General features: G+C 32.8%; 1 protein-coding gene across 1 annotated transcript in view; it reads right to left on the minus strand.

Moving 5' to 3' along the window:
• Positions 1 to 540: 540 nt before the first annotated feature.
• Positions 541 to 15,895, minus strand: part of LOC129234276 (neuromedin-U receptor 2-like) — a 213,614-nt gene continuing 198,259 nt past the window's right edge. The window contains exons 7-8 of the mRNA XM_054868272.1: positions 10,411 to 10,627; positions 541 to 684 (exon numbers count right to left, since the gene is read on the minus strand). Coding sequence (XP_054724247.1) covers positions 541 to 684; positions 10,411 to 10,627 — 361 coding nt within the window. The remainder of the gene's footprint in view (positions 685 to 10,410; positions 10,628 to 15,895) is intronic.

Consider the following 15,895-nt stretch of genomic DNA (forward strand, 5'->3'; position numbering starts at 1 on the left):
AGTAAGCAAGTCGCCAAACTAAGAGAAGTAACGGAAAAGTAGCAAGAAAGGAGAATGAAAGAAAAAAAAAAAATAATTTGAATTTTTGGCATCTTGAATTCAAATTATGTTTTTCGCAATCACGAGCGTACGTGTGTATTATGCGCGTGTGTGTTTGTGCAGGCGCATGTGTGTGGGTGCGTGTGTGTGTAAGTGTATGTATGCATGTGTGTGAGTGTTTTGTATGCAGTGCTGTGCGTGTACGCGCGTGTAGGCGTTCCTGTGTGTGTGTGTGTATGTAGGCAGGCAGGAGTGTGTGTATGTTTAGGTGTGTGTATGTGTGGGTGTAGGTGTGTGTATGTATGCGTGTGTGTATAGGATATGGACGCAACCTGGACACGGTTTTCGCAAGAGGAGCAGCATCGTGAGGAGTCGGTCGACGGTGATGCTGCAGAGGGTGCTGGCAGGAAAACAAAATCAGCGTAACGTCAAAAACAGTCAAATGAGAACAATAAGCAATCGTGATTGCTCAAAAAAAAAAAATCCTACGTTTCAATTGACTCACTTGTAAGTTGCAAGTTTATCCAAGGCATCGGTCATTTGGGACATATACTCTAGTCCAGCTTCTTTAGCAAACATTTTAGGAATTTGATTTAAAGGACAGAGTGTAACCGCAGGAAATTCCAGTTCCTTCATTGCTTGATTCTGAAAGATGGATAAAATATGAAAATATATATAAGGGTCATTCTCCAAAAGTGTAAATTTTCTGTCACACGCCTTTTACAGTAAAAGTTTTAAGGAACGATTCATTTAACAATGTTTTTTAATTACATCAAAATTATATCTATTTAAACCTGCCATCAATTTTTGAATGATAATTTTTATTTTAGTATATTTTTGGTTCACAAAATGTGAATTTCCACCTCCGTGGCATGTCACACACCTTGTGTGGCTGTTTATGTTGCTTAAAAACTTGTTTAATTAAAAGCATATACTTATTTATTGATTATTCCTTTCACAAGTGTCTCAAATACTAATTGTTTAAGCATATTTAATTTATAATTATAGTGTTCGTTTTAGTAGGACAAGAAGTCATGTCACACAATAAATTCTTGCCTCCGTTACATGAACACAAAATGCCATTTCTCGTTAACACGTGGCAGTAATGACATCACATTTTATTTTCCATGATACAAGGGAGCCCCCTTGATTATTTTCAGCCATAGTTGAAGTTGTGAGATTTTTGTCGAAAAACAAAATGATGGATTTTGCCTCAAAAACTTGAAGTATGGTTATTCTGACTTCTCACCTCCATGAACTTGAATTTCGGGGATGTAAATTAATGTAAAAAAAAAAAAAAACAGTGAACATGTTTTCATATGCTTAACATGTGCAGAGTGCAGCAACGAAGAAAAAAAAAAATCCCTGAAAAATGCATCCATTAGGCCTATATTAATGGAATATTCCTCACCTCCGTGACAGACCTTACCAATGTCATTATTTCTGAGGTGAAAATAAATGATGGAGAAAAAATACACCAATAATAGAAATCCCACCAAAATTATAAATTATCAGTATATCCTCAAATTTACAAAATATTATTTTTAACATACATTTGAAACTACTAATTAAGCCGTACTTTAATTAAGAGAGCTTAATATTATATTCCCACTAATCATTAAAATAGCTGATTGTGTGCACAATTAAAAAAATTACTACTTTGATATTTAATTGGCCTCAAATTTTAAATATTGAAAGTTTTTCGGTTTTTTTTTTTTTTTAATTTTATTTCTATGAACAAGGCATTCTTTTAATTTTTTTTTATTTATGAGAAAAATAATTTGAACTTAGCTGGGCCATTGTTTATGGTTACTATAGTAGGTAACACTTTGATGTAAGAACGAAAAAAAAAAGGGTTATGAAATTGAAAAATAATTGCGTTATAAGTTACGTTTTCTGGAGAATGACCTATATATATATATATATATATATATATATATATATATATATATATATATATATATATATATATATACATACAGCCATTCCATTTCAGATCAGGCAGGGTCTGTCACATGACCATCACCGATTTTTTTGAAAAAATTACAGTAGTTACAACTAAGGGACATATGAAATATCCCAAAAGGATTTTGAAACAATTTTTTTTCTTCAGTTACAGCCTATTAAAATTCTGCACAAAATCCGCCATTTTGGAAAAAACCGGCAAAACACTCCATTTGAAATGGACACTATTTCAAAAGTATTTAACCTATTTGAAAAATTCTTTTTTCTAAAAATAAATAAGGAACCATATATCGTCTAGACATCGTTTTTAAAAGTTTAGTTAGGTTTTTTGATAAAGAAAAAAAAATTCATTTTTGCCGCGAAAAAACTGCATTTTTACCGATTTTGATTTTTTTTCTCCATGAAAAAAAGTTTTTTTTACTAAACGGAGATGGCAGTCTAAAGCCCTTATATGATAGATTCATAACATATTTTATTATAATCCTTAGATGCAAACAGCTTCGGAAATAAAATTTAAAATTTTGAAAATTTTCAAAAATTAGCGATTTTTGAAGTGATTTTACTCAAAAAACCCATTTTTTAAAATTTTAAAAATTAACTCATTTGAACCCCATATAATGCTTAACAAGTGGATAGACACCGCAGCCTGTATTTTTTCCCATAAAATGTTTTATGATTTTTTGAAAGTGATCTTATCGCCCATAGCATGCATGTAAAATAAAAATTCTAATAATTTCAGTCACTGAAAATCTGATTTTATTAATGCCTAATAGCTACGATAATGGTGCACTTTATCAGCAACAAATTAAATTTTACTGACTTTTAATAATATAGCAGTATTAAACCGCTTCTGGTGACCCAGTCAATTCGTTTTTTTTTGTACTTAGTTATATAAATGTATTTTTCTGCTGATCAGCGCCTAATTGTTATGGGAATTGAACTCCCATACTTCCTTATTTGTTTCACTCAAATTTTTGTATTTTTGACCGAAGTCAGGCCACTTAAGCATTAAAATAAGTTCTGAAGACTATAGGTATCCTGCACTTCTTTTCTTAGAAATTGGATCCCTGGCTATAATAGCTACCTTTGGTGAGATCTCTTTGGTTACCTCAACTTACAACCATGTTCAATTGATTACTTCTCTCCTAAAACAGGTGGGCTTTTTAAATTCTTAAACTACAAGTGAGTTTTGCGGTTTAAATTTAGTATACATATTCTTACGTATAAAAGTAATACGAGGTAGGATCCAAAAATTGTGTGACAACACTCGCCAATGACAACCAAAGCACGAAATTAAAATTAATCGTTTTAAATGCATTGTATTGTTCTTCCCTTTGATGGTTTCCCCTGTCGCGTAATTGAGTTGAAGAGAAAGAGAACTGAAAGAGAAAAAAATATGATTCGTTGCTGCATATGAAAGTAACAGTGAATGCATAGCTTTGGAGACAAAATAAACTAATATTTATTTAAAAAAAAAGGAAAGATTTCAACTGTTACTGATAAAGTACATCATTATCGTAGCTATTAGTCATTAATATAATCAGAACTTCAGTTACTGAAATTATTAAACATTTTTATTTTACATGCATGCAATGGGCGATAAGATCACTTTCAAAAAATCATAAAACATTTTATGGGAAAAAATACAGGCTGCGGTGTCTATCCACTTGTTAAGCATTATATGGGGTTCAAATGAGCCAATTTTTAGATTTAAAAAAAATGGTTTTTTTTTTTGAGTAAAATCACTTCAAAAATCGCTAATTTTTGAAAATTTTCAAAATTTCAAATTTTATTTCCGAGGCTGTATGCATCCAAGGATTATAATAAAATATGTTATGAAACTATCATATAAGGGCTTTAGACTGCCATCTCCGTTTAGTAAAAAAAACGTTTTTTTCATTTAGAAAAAAAATCAAAATCGGTAAAAATGCAGTTTTTTCGGGGCAAAAATGATTTTTTTTCTTTATCCAAAAACCTAACTAAACTTTCAAAATCGATGTCTAGAGGATATATGGGTTCTTATTTATTTTTAGAAAAAAGAATTATTCAAATAGGTTAAATACTTTTGAAATAGTGTCCATTTCAAATGGAGTGTTTTGCCGGTTTTTTCTAAAATGGCGGATTTTGTGCAGAATTTTAATAGGCTGTAACTGAAGAAAAAAAATTTTTCTTGCAAAATCCTTTTGGGATATTTCATATGTCCCTTAGTTGTAACTACTGTATTTTTTTCAAAAAAATAGGTGATGGTCATATAACACTTTTCATACCTGCATGATTTGAAATGGAATGACTCTCTCTCTCTCTCTCTCTCTATATATATATATATATATATATATATATATATATATGTGTGTGTGTGTGTGTGTGTGTGTGTGTGAGTGAGTGTGAGTGTGAGTGTGTGTAATATAGATAAACTAAAACAAAGAAGAAAAGGAACGATAAAATAAACACTGAATTTCTACATGTGAAAAAAAACAGGCAATAACATAAAACTCCAGAAAAATAATTCAATTGTTTTCTTCGCAATGTTCGATGTCTCCCAATCACAAAAACGGTGGAATAAGAAACGTCTATGCGCACAACAAAGTGAAATCAGTAAGAGATCTTTATTGCTCAAAAATAAATGAATGTCGAAATAGAAACTGGACGATAATAAACTAAATCCGGAAGTTTTCGAGCCCACAACAAAAGTTTAGCTACTGCATCATTTTATCAATTATCGAGATATTCCCTGAAATTTATCTCTATCTGCTACGGATTTTTATTTCACTTCTTACTAAAATTCTGTTAATCGTTTCAGCAAAAACTTGTTTAGTATCGTGCATTTTGCTTCACGGTATGCTTGAGAAATAAACAGAATAATACTTTGTAAGATATTTTCTGCTTTTAATTAATTTTCGCTAGAACAAAAAAAAGTATCGGCAAACTTGTCAACAGTTTTTTTTTTTCTTTTCGAAATAAAGTATTCGTCTTTTGGTTTGAAAACAAACCAATCGCTACCCTCCCGTAAAAGAGAAACAAGCCTCTTGTTTTGTCGTCACGCCATTAGGGTTCTATTAATACAGATAGATGCTGTGTAAACAATCCGACATTTCTTGTCCAGTCAAAGAGAAATTAACCTACTTTTTGATGCTACGCACTTCACCTAATTAATGTAATGTGAAATATGTTTTATAAACTAACAGAGTTTCTTACCTTTTTGTCTTAACAATGACTATACTATATTTCTGTAATACCATTTTTGTATTTTAGAGAATTTCCTATTTTTAATTTAAATTTTTATTATTTGAGACCCTAAAAATGAAATTACATACGAGCAATTCCATAAGACCAGCGACATCAGTGAAAAAAAAAAAAAAACTTCATTCCATCAGTAGTTTTTTTTTCTTTCACATTGGTTAAAAAGACTATTTTTATAAGATTATTCTGAAATAGTTAAAAATACATTTTTTTAAAGTTTTACAGGCACGTTTTGCCAACACTACTTAGCGCCCATATGTCGATGTATTAGCGGTTCTAAAAGCTAATCTTTTTTTTTTTACTTAAGTAATGAATTGATATGTCTACAGTCTTAATAGGAACTTTATCTTAAGAACTTAGTTGGATCAGTTAATCAGGACGGTAAAGGCGTTCTTGAGTGAGGGGTATTATCAGCTTTAGGACTTAGTAGTTTGGATTTTTTTGATGAAATAATGAATCATGCTGTTCATTTAAATATTTTAAAAACCAATTCTAAACTCTTAGCCAAAAATTTGGTTATCGGAAACAACTTTGTTTTTTATTAAGATAACGATAAGAAGCGCACGGTTTTCCATGTTTGAGTGTAGTGCCTCGAAAATTCTCCTAAAGTTTAAAAATACCCCTTCAATCTCCAGATTTGAACTTAATGTAACATATTCAGAGATATATGGAGGCTAGATTACGAAAATACGGCTTTGAAACGAAAATAGAGCTAAAACAGTAAGACTCGAAGTGTGGTTGAACACTTATTCAGAAATTGCGCAAAAAAAGGAAGAAAAAAGAATGAAATCTATTCCCAGACGTTTAAAAGGTGTTGTTGATACTACATGATATTCTACTAAATAATTATTTAATAAAAAGTTAGATTATTCAATAATATATAGACATTTTTTAAAGGGTACGAAGACTTTTGTGAGATAAAATTTTCGGCACTTTGTTTTTTTATTATAAAAAAAAATAAGTTTTAATATTTTTTTGAAGATTTCGTATAGTTTTGTTGAAAATTGATCATAGATCTTATAATTAAATACCTATTCCGAAATATTAAGTCTAAACAATGGATTGGGGCCTATTTCGTTGAAAGTCGTAGGTGTACGAAGACTTTTGGGAGCCACTGTAGCGGCTCTAGGTCCAGCTATATCAATAATTTCATGGATGGTGTCATCTAAATCACTTATTTTACAGAGGCTCAGTTGTACCATCACTAAAATATTTTTTTCGCATGCCCCTGTTTCAGTAAATAGGGCCCGATTTCAATATAGCTACATGGCATGATGTGTTAAATCGTAAGTACAACACCATTTGCAATGAAAATTGCACGTTCATAAGTTTTGGGGTCCCAACAAAACTATTACCACCTGTAAAGTAAGACAAAACAACGTTAGAAGAAGCACAAATTCGTAAATTACAGCAGACACGTGTTTCGGCGTTACAGGGAACGCCTTTTTCAATGCAAAAAATAATGAGCTTATGGATGAAAAGACCTTCTTCTAACGTTGTTTTGTCTTACTTTACTGTTCAGCACAAAGGTATTTATTTATCTTATTACCACCTGAACTAGTTCTAAATTCTCATTAACTGTTCGATCCGGTGATGGTGCTGCCATCTATTGGTTTATAAAATAATGGAGGCAAGGCACTTAGTAAGCAGTCCTCGACATAAATACAGTTGTAGTCAGTTGTGACTCTGAATAGGAATAGGAATTTTGGCCACCACTGTATTCTTGTTGAATCTCCCTTTTAGTTTCTTTTGGCGATTAAATATCTCGCCAGTTTTATGGAAAACCTTAGTTCAAATTAAAATAATCTCAGTTCAGGTTCTGAGTGCTTTAGGATTTTAGATTGTTTGATGTGTATTTACGAAGGGAGCCGCTGGTCCTAAAATACCAGCATGAACCATTCCTATGGTTATAATTCTATTTGTTTTATGTTAATAAATGTTTAATTGATGGTTGTAGTGTTGTTACTTGTTTAACATTGTGACCAAATGAACAGACTTACGAACAATTTTAAACCTGCAAAATTTGGAGCTACTGAGTTCTTTTAATTCTCAACTCAATCCAAGTCAGGAGCTAAAGAGCGAAATATTACTTGAAACTACGAATTTTAAAGCGATTTTTCAAGCGTACAAAACGGCCGTTTTGATACGTACAAGAGATCCTTAAGCTGCGAAATGTATTATAAGTTGGTTATTACTGAAACTACGAAAAGTTTCTACGGGAAGAAAAGAGCAATTTTTATTTTGCTCTAATCGTAGCGTGTATTTTAATCTGATTCTTCTTAACAGGCACTTTGAATATTCGCGAACCTTATAAGTTTGCGAAGCAATCTTCGAGGGTGGTTGGTGAGCGGTTACGAGCAGGAGGCGGAGACTTCTTGTAAAGAAAAAAAATTAACTAATGAAGTGTGGATGTGTCATTCTACTCGTGTTGACGGATAAGAACTTCCCAACAATTTCATACTACTCTGATAGATGTAATTTAATAATTTTTAAAACGCTTTCCGGTACTAATCCGCACATTTTCTGTCTCAAAAAAAGAAAAAAAATCAAATATTATGAATGGGAGCTAGGAGTTATTCTCCCAACATTTCTTGACCTTTTTCTTTCTTTACTTGCTTTTTTATTTTCACTTTGCTTTCTATCTAGAATACATAAAACTGGATTTCGACTTTTGATTTGTTCTTTTTACAGATTTTACCCGTAGTATTATTGCAGTCGATTTTACTACATTTGTGCAATATTGGTCACAGCAAACTATTTGTTGTTAGATAAATAAGATAAATAAATACCTTTCTTTATGTCCACATTTACCTTTTCTTTGGATAGTCCCTTGCAAAGTCAAAACACTCCTGCTACAACATTTTAACTTTTACAGTCCGTGAGAGTAGCGCATTCACTAACAAGAGTTAGTTTATTTTGGGGGGAAAAAAAACATGGCTTGAAATGTCTTAAGATGAATCAAAGAAGAGTCGCTAATCATGGCAAAAAGTAAATAACTGATAACTTTTCACCCAGTGTGACGGCAATCTGTGTCATCTATTACACCCCCATGCATAAAGTTGTTTAAGGGGTCTAAGGACCCTTAACCTTCAAAATTTTCGACTTTCTGGAAAAAATATATGTTATGCATATTTTAATTCTGAACAATTTGATACCTTATTTATTACCATACGCCAAAAACTTTTCAAGTTATTGTAAAAATACGTAAACTTTCCCCATAGAGATTTATGTTAACAGCAGCTGTTTAAGCCTCTTTTTCTCAGGTGCCGGTTTCTTCGGTTTTCTCGTTTTGCGCGCATAATATCTCAGAAAGTTTATTATATATTTCCGTAAAACTTTTCATACCTGTTTGTCTGGTTTATATTTATGACCTGAACCTAAATTTGTTTAATTTTTTAAAATTATCTATTTATTTTTTGAAATTTTACAAGTCATAATCAAAAATTTCCAAAATTGTGGGTAAAAATATATATATTTTTTAATATTACCTTTCATTTTTAGTTAAAGTTTAGGTTCAGATCATAAATATATACCAGACAAACATGTATAAAAAGTTTTACGGAAATATATAAGAAACTTTATGAGATATCATGCGCGCAAAACGAGAAAACCGAAGAAACCGGTACCTGAGAAAAATAGGCTTAAACAGCTGCTATTAACATAAATCTCTATGGGGAAAGTTTACGCATTTTTACAATAACTTGAAAAGTTTTTGGCGTATAGTTAAAAATAAGGTATCAAAGTGTTCAGAATCAAATTATGCATAACATATATTTTTTCCAGAAAGTCGAAAATTTTGAAGGTTAAGGGTCCTTAGACCCCTTAACTGAAAAACAAAGTGAAACATCACTTTAAATGTTACAAAAAATATCTCAAACAGCTAAAGTCAGTTACTGCTTCAGTCAGGGCTAAGGCAGAAACACATGTAATATACTGACAGCCCGATTATCACATCCAGAGACTGCAGCTGTGTCCTTGTTGTGGGCTCATTAGTCCGGAATAGTGAATCACCGAGCGGGAGGCAGAGGCAGACAATGAGAGGACATCTGCCTCCTGCTCGATTATTCACTACACCATACTGAGGAGTCCACAACAAGGTCGAAGCTTCACTCTCTGAAGCTGAAAACCGGGCTGCCTGTGTATTGCATTTAGCTAAAGGTTAGTTTATATCAAACATTGATATTGCTTAACAGGAAATATCCAACGTTGTTTAGCACAAATAAACAGATTTCAGAATACACGTGTTTCGAGGTTTCAAGGAACCCCTTTTTCAATTCAAAGATGTGAGCTTCTAGACACCCAGTAAAAGCAATGAAAATGGACAGCAGACAGTTTAAATATCAAAAAAAGCAATAACAAAAGCAAAACAAGACAAAACGGAACTCAAAGTCAAGATTTATTGCATGATTCCCTCCCAGAGAAAACCGTAAAGCAATTAATTTCAGTAAAAAGACCCATGAAATACATGTTGCTGTCTCACACCTTTGAATTGAAAAAGGGATTCCTTGAAACCTCGAAACACGTGTATTCCGAAATCTGTTTATTTGTGCTAAACAACGTTGGATATTTCCTGTTATTTCTCGGCACAAAGGTATTTATTTATTGCTAAATTGATATTGCTTGTTATGTTTGAATGTTGTATCTTGATTAGATTCTAATGTTCTAGATGTTCTTCACGGTCAGAAAATAATTTTTGCATGCAGGATTTTTGAACCAATTGCAACAGCCGTAGGGCTAATTATCCGCGACTCACAACCCTTCAGGTTCAGAGACCACGTGATATATGAAATTAAAACTTTGCCATGAAACTGTTCGTTAGTATCGATCATTATACATTACAATTTATATCATTAAGGAGAGCACGTTGTATGTTAAAGAAAAAGAAATTTAAATCATTTAAAAGTACATTAAAACAATAATGAATTCACCAGAAAAAACATGCCAATAAAAATTTCAAAATTTTTGCTTGTTGAAAAAAATCAATAAATAAAAATAATAACAGTTAAAAAAATAAAACAAACCTGTTAAAAAGGTAAAGGGTATTCAAAAGTTTACGCATTGTGCGGAAATTTAAAGGCGAGAAATTTCGCCACATTAATAAATTATGCCACAAAAAACATGAAAAGTCCACCGAAATGCTTGGAAAAGGTACGTAAAGAACTTTACCTTGGACCGCATAATGGTGGGGTACGCAAGATACTCTTGCAGCACTCTGTACGTCATGGTAGACATAGCTACCGCGGTGAGCAGTATGATGAAGAGCCAAAACCACCTGCGCCAGGGAGAAGGAGCTTTCACCACGTGGGACACCCCGGCTGCAGACAGACGATTGGCAAGAAAATCAGCCATCATATTTAGCAATCCGGACGGCCGATACTTCTTCCTGGGAAGGTATAATAAACACGTGTGAGTAAATTATAAATGTAGAGGAACGGTGGGGCGAATTGAAATAGTAAAGATAACTGAGCTTTTTCAAAATTAAAAAATTCTAAATTTGTTTTAGAAATTGCAATACATAAAAAAAGAACATATATTATTATTATTTATATTATTATTTCATTGAAACAGTATTTTTTATTTTTTTTCAGTAAACTTTCGATTTGAAAAAAAAAGTAATAATAATAAAAAAAAAATTAATTTGAATTTTGACATCTTGAATTCAAATTATGTTTTTCGCAATCACGAGTGTGTATATGTAGGCGTGTATGTTTGTGTGTGGGGTATGTGTGTTTGTGTGTAGGGGTATGTGTATGTGTCTGTAGGCATGTGTGTTTGCGTCTGTGTGATGGCATAAGTGTGTGGGTAGTTGTGTGTATGAATGTGTGTGTGGGGGGGGGCATGTGTATGTGTGTGTAGGCATATGTGTTTGTGTCTGTGTGCAGGCATGAATGTGTGAGTAGTTGTGTGTATGTTTTTGTGTGTGTGTGTATGTGTAGGTGTCTGTACGTATGCGTGTGTGTATGTGTTTGTGTGTGTATGTGTTTGTGTATGTGTGTGTAGGTGTATGTGTGTAGGTGTATGTGTTTGTGTATGTGTGTGTAGGTGTATGTGTTTGTGTGTGTGTATGTGTTTGTGTATGTGTGTGTAGGTGTATGTGTTTGTGTGTGTGTATGTGTGCGTGTGCGTAGTTGGGTATGTATGCGCGTGTGTGTAGGACCTGGAGACGGCTTTCGCTAGAGGAGCAGCATCGTGAGGAGCCGGTCGACGGCAATGCTGCGGAGGGTGCTGGCGGGAAAATAAAATGATAGGACACCAAAAACAGTCAAGAGAAAGCAATAAGCAATCGTGATTTCTCAAAAAAATGCAGAATATTTACTTTTTTTTCATGGGGCAAAGTGAAAAATGAAATATTTCTGCAATGAAATATTTTATGAATAAATGAAAGGATACTGAAAAAAAAATAAACGAATTAATATTAATTAATTAATTAAATGTATTAGGATAAATAAATGAGTCAGTAAAAGAGTGAATGAAAAAGAGAATATGTGAATGAATCAATCAATTAATGAATTACCAAGTCAAGATATGTTAACAACGTTATTAACAAAGATTTCGCAGGAGAAGTAACAAATGATTGAATAACTAAAAGAACTAGAGTTCGCCCTGTGGTCGAAATTCGACCATATTCATAAATGAATATTTGAGAAAACTTGTATGAATTTAACTATTTCCAACATTTTCATTTCTACTCTTACTCATGTTTACTGCGGCATATCTGGAAACATACAATTTTTATATGTACACACAATACCAAACAGTAGTAATTTATTTCAATTTTCCTTTTTGTCTCTTAATCTCAAAATAAATGGATGAAAGGGGATATTTCGGCAATGGGGTCGTTTCCGAAATTAAAAAATAATAATAATTTTTTTCCGAAAGAGCATGCTTAAAAACGAAGTATTTAACCATTTTTTAAAAAATAATTTGAAGAAATAAAATATTTTTAAACAATTATTTTAATTGGTGCGCGGATAGAAATTCATTTTCTACGCTTCTTCACATGGCATCAAAAGCGATGAAATGTCATTCACTGATGCCATTAGCGCACAGAGCAAATTGTCATAACCTGGAAACGTGGTTGACAACAAAGCGTAATCATTTAGCGCGGCAATGGAGTAGCACGTCAAAGTACCTGTAACGCCATAAAGACTACGCCTTATTTCCGAAATCGGATAGTTACGAAAATTAATAAAAAATAATTGTTGAGAAAATAAAAGTTCTTTTTCTGGCTCCACGTTTTTTTTTTTTTTTTGCTTATTCTATCAATTTCTGTGACTAAAAGTAGTTTTCTTAACTGAAAGAAACAATATAATAGAGAAATTGGTGTGGTCGTCGAATTCTTCGTTTGAATAATTTTATTATGGATACCATGATGTTTTGTGCTAACCCTATGCAAATAGAAGTTTCCCATCTCTTTGTTTACGTATGCAAAGGAAAAACCTTTTTCGCGCTAGCAATGGAAACAAACAATTAGGCGCAATGGATAAAAATCGACAATTACCCAATTTTCGAAATCTTCCCGTATAAAATGAAGCATCAAAACTCAGTTTATACGTAAAACTTCTGCGTAAACAATATTACACATAAAACGTCTACTATTATTGAGTAAGTTGCTTTGAGATCGTCATTAAAAATATAAATTTCCCAAGTATCAAATGAACGAACTCTACTCGTGGCAACATACAACTGTCCATTCGAAAACACGTCGCAATAATAGTACGATTTAAAAAAAAAAGTCGTCTTTTAGTGATTTGTTTATAGTTAAGGGTGGTGCATAACTGATGTCATACTTTTCAACATTTTTGACCCCCTGCTCCTTTGTCACAAAGTTTTACCCTTCACCATACCACCTCTTCCCTTTGTCACATGTCACGCTGTTTTTCTTAAACGTTCCTATTTAAAAAAAGGTTTGTTGTCACGTTCACCCCTCTTGTCATGTCTTTCCTCTCCTTTGTCACAAAAACTGTTACTCTTTCGTGGTGAACGCCCCCTTAAACCGGGACTTCATTCGTGGACAGCCCCTCTTTTGTGATAACCGTATGCAAATATATATTTCCCTACTCTTTGCTTACGTGTGCATAGAAAAAACATTTTTCGCTCTGCAATTGGTGCCAAAAATGTGGCGCCAATAGATGAAGAGTGCAACTTACCCAATTATCGAAACCTCCCCGAATGAAATGATGTTGCAAAACTCAGATTATACATGAAACTTCTGCATGAACAATGTTTCTTTTAAACCGTTTAAAATTATTGAGTAAGTTGCCTCGACATCTGCCATTAGAAATATAAAATTTCAAACAGTCAAATGAACAAATCCTACTTGCTATATTAAAAATTGTCCATTCAAAAACACTGGACGTCGCAATATTAGTGCAATTTTATAAAAAAAAAATAGTCTAACTGATTTGTTTACCGTTTAGGGGATAACAGACTAATACAGTTTTCAAAATTTTTGCTCCGTCTCTCCTTTGTCACAAAGTTTCACACTTCACCGTACCCCCTCTTACCTTTGCCTCTTACCTTTGCGCGTCGCTCTTACGACACTGTTTAATATAAACGCTCTTATATATAAAAAAAAGGCTTGCTGTCACATTCTCCCCATTGTATGTCCCTCTTGTCATTTATTTCCTCCCCCTTGTCACGAACTGTTACAATGAACAACACCTTAAAGAGCAACTTCATTCGCAATCAGCTCCTTGCAAACAGACATTTTATTCTTTTTTTTTTTTTTACGAATCCATAAGAAAAATATTTTTCTCGCTGGCATTAATGCCAAAAATTTCTCACCAATGGACAAAATTCGCCAATTTCACAATTATGGAAGTCTTCCTGAATGAAATGATACCGCAAAACTCCTTGAATACGTAAAACTTCTGCACAAACAATATTCTTTGTAAAAGTAGGCATAACCTTTGCAGTTAGAAATATAAAATTTTCTACGGTTAAATAAACGAACTCTATTCGCGGCAACATATAATTGTCCATGCGAAAGCACTGGACGCCGTAATAATACGGCAATTTTATCGAAAGTTTCACCTTGAGATCTGTTTGTGATGATAGAAAATGCATTTATTATTGGGAGCTGTGTTTTTTTTTTTTTTTTTTTTCAGATGGTGATTTTATCGAAATTGAAAGTCTTCCCTCACCCCGTAAAATGATTTCTTTTAGTATTAAAATCGCGAAAACATAATCAAAATGAAAATATTTTAAATGGCCGTAGTTACCCAAAAAGCCTCAATAATAAAAACAAATGCAAGTATTTCATTTCTTTACGCTCAAGCGAGAAATGGCAACGCATAATATTATCCAGAAATTTCTTCACGCTTACTATGTCGCGTGAAAAATCAAATAAAAATGAATTTTCACTAACTTTTAATTGCTTCTAGCTCATTTTCTAGTCGTCTTAGCAACTTGGCCATTTCGCGCGGTAAAACCGGGTAGAACGTTTTTAGAAGCATTTTGCACGAGCTTTCCAACCATATCAAGCACGAAGCATTAAAATGCATTTTTCGTGTAGAAAAAGTGGTTTAAAAAATGAATTAAAACTTAATGTTTCACGCTTCCAACAATGAATTTCAACAATGGGAAAGAGATAAAATTAAAATTTTTGAGTTTCGATAGCTAAAAAACGCTTATAACTTTTTTTCTAGTGGATTTAAGTTATTGGACCTTGGGCGCCTTGACCCTTTTTTCGTTAGGAGTGTTTTTTAAAGACCTTTCCAACCGTATCAAATTCGAAAAAATTGGACCATCCGTTCGCGCAGAAAGAGCCATTTAGGACGAGAAGGCGTTTTTAATTAATATCTCCGCTAATTAGCATTCGATTTCAAAAATTTTTACTGATGACACTAATACTCGGCAATGGCTACTGAACAAAAAAAGAATGAAGGAAATCGATTCACAAACAGAGGAGGAATCGGTACCGAAAGGAAACGGCTTGCCTATTAATATATAAAGATTTAGCTATTTCACTTTGCCCCTTCTACTTGGTCACGAATGTACTTTTCCAATTGTACAAAACATTCAAAATATAAATAAGCTTAATGTTAACTAAATAAATACTGCATCGAATATTAGAAGGTCTCAATTACTAATTCAAATGTTAATTACAAGAACTTCATCATTTAATAGCACCAAAAATAAAGGCAAGGGCACGCTTGCCTGCTTGTTTGCCTAAAAAAGATGATCTTGAAGTGGTTCAAATGGCAAGATTTACGTCATTATTGTGGATAAGTTACTATAATGTCAAAATTGAGAAATGCGAAGTTCCTTACGATGATATTTTTTGAAGGCCTCATTTAAGGTCTGCTGAACATATTGAAGGACCCTAGATCATACAAAACTTATTGCTCAACGAAACTCCGAACATCCACATAATGCCTAAAGCAGCGTGGAATTCTAAGTAAGCTACTCCGAAATTAACCTTTCGACTAAACTTACAAATTCCTCCGCTCATATTAGATATCAGCGAGGGAATTCATCTGAGATTTTAGTGGAATTTTAAAATTATGTGAGTACCGAAATTCTAGATGAAGAGCTCCTATTTAAAGCTTGACATTTATACCTTTTAATATCATACGACTAATAACGAGGATTGAAAATACGGAGTAGAGAACCATGAAAATTTTAAACTATACATAGTTTATAATTC

Source organism: Uloborus diversus, chromosome 1, assembly GCF_026930045.1.
Source record: "Uloborus diversus isolate 005 chromosome 1, Udiv.v.3.1, whole genome shotgun sequence".
Taxonomy (NCBI): Eukaryota; Metazoa; Arthropoda; class Arachnida; order Araneae; family Uloboridae; genus Uloborus; species Uloborus diversus.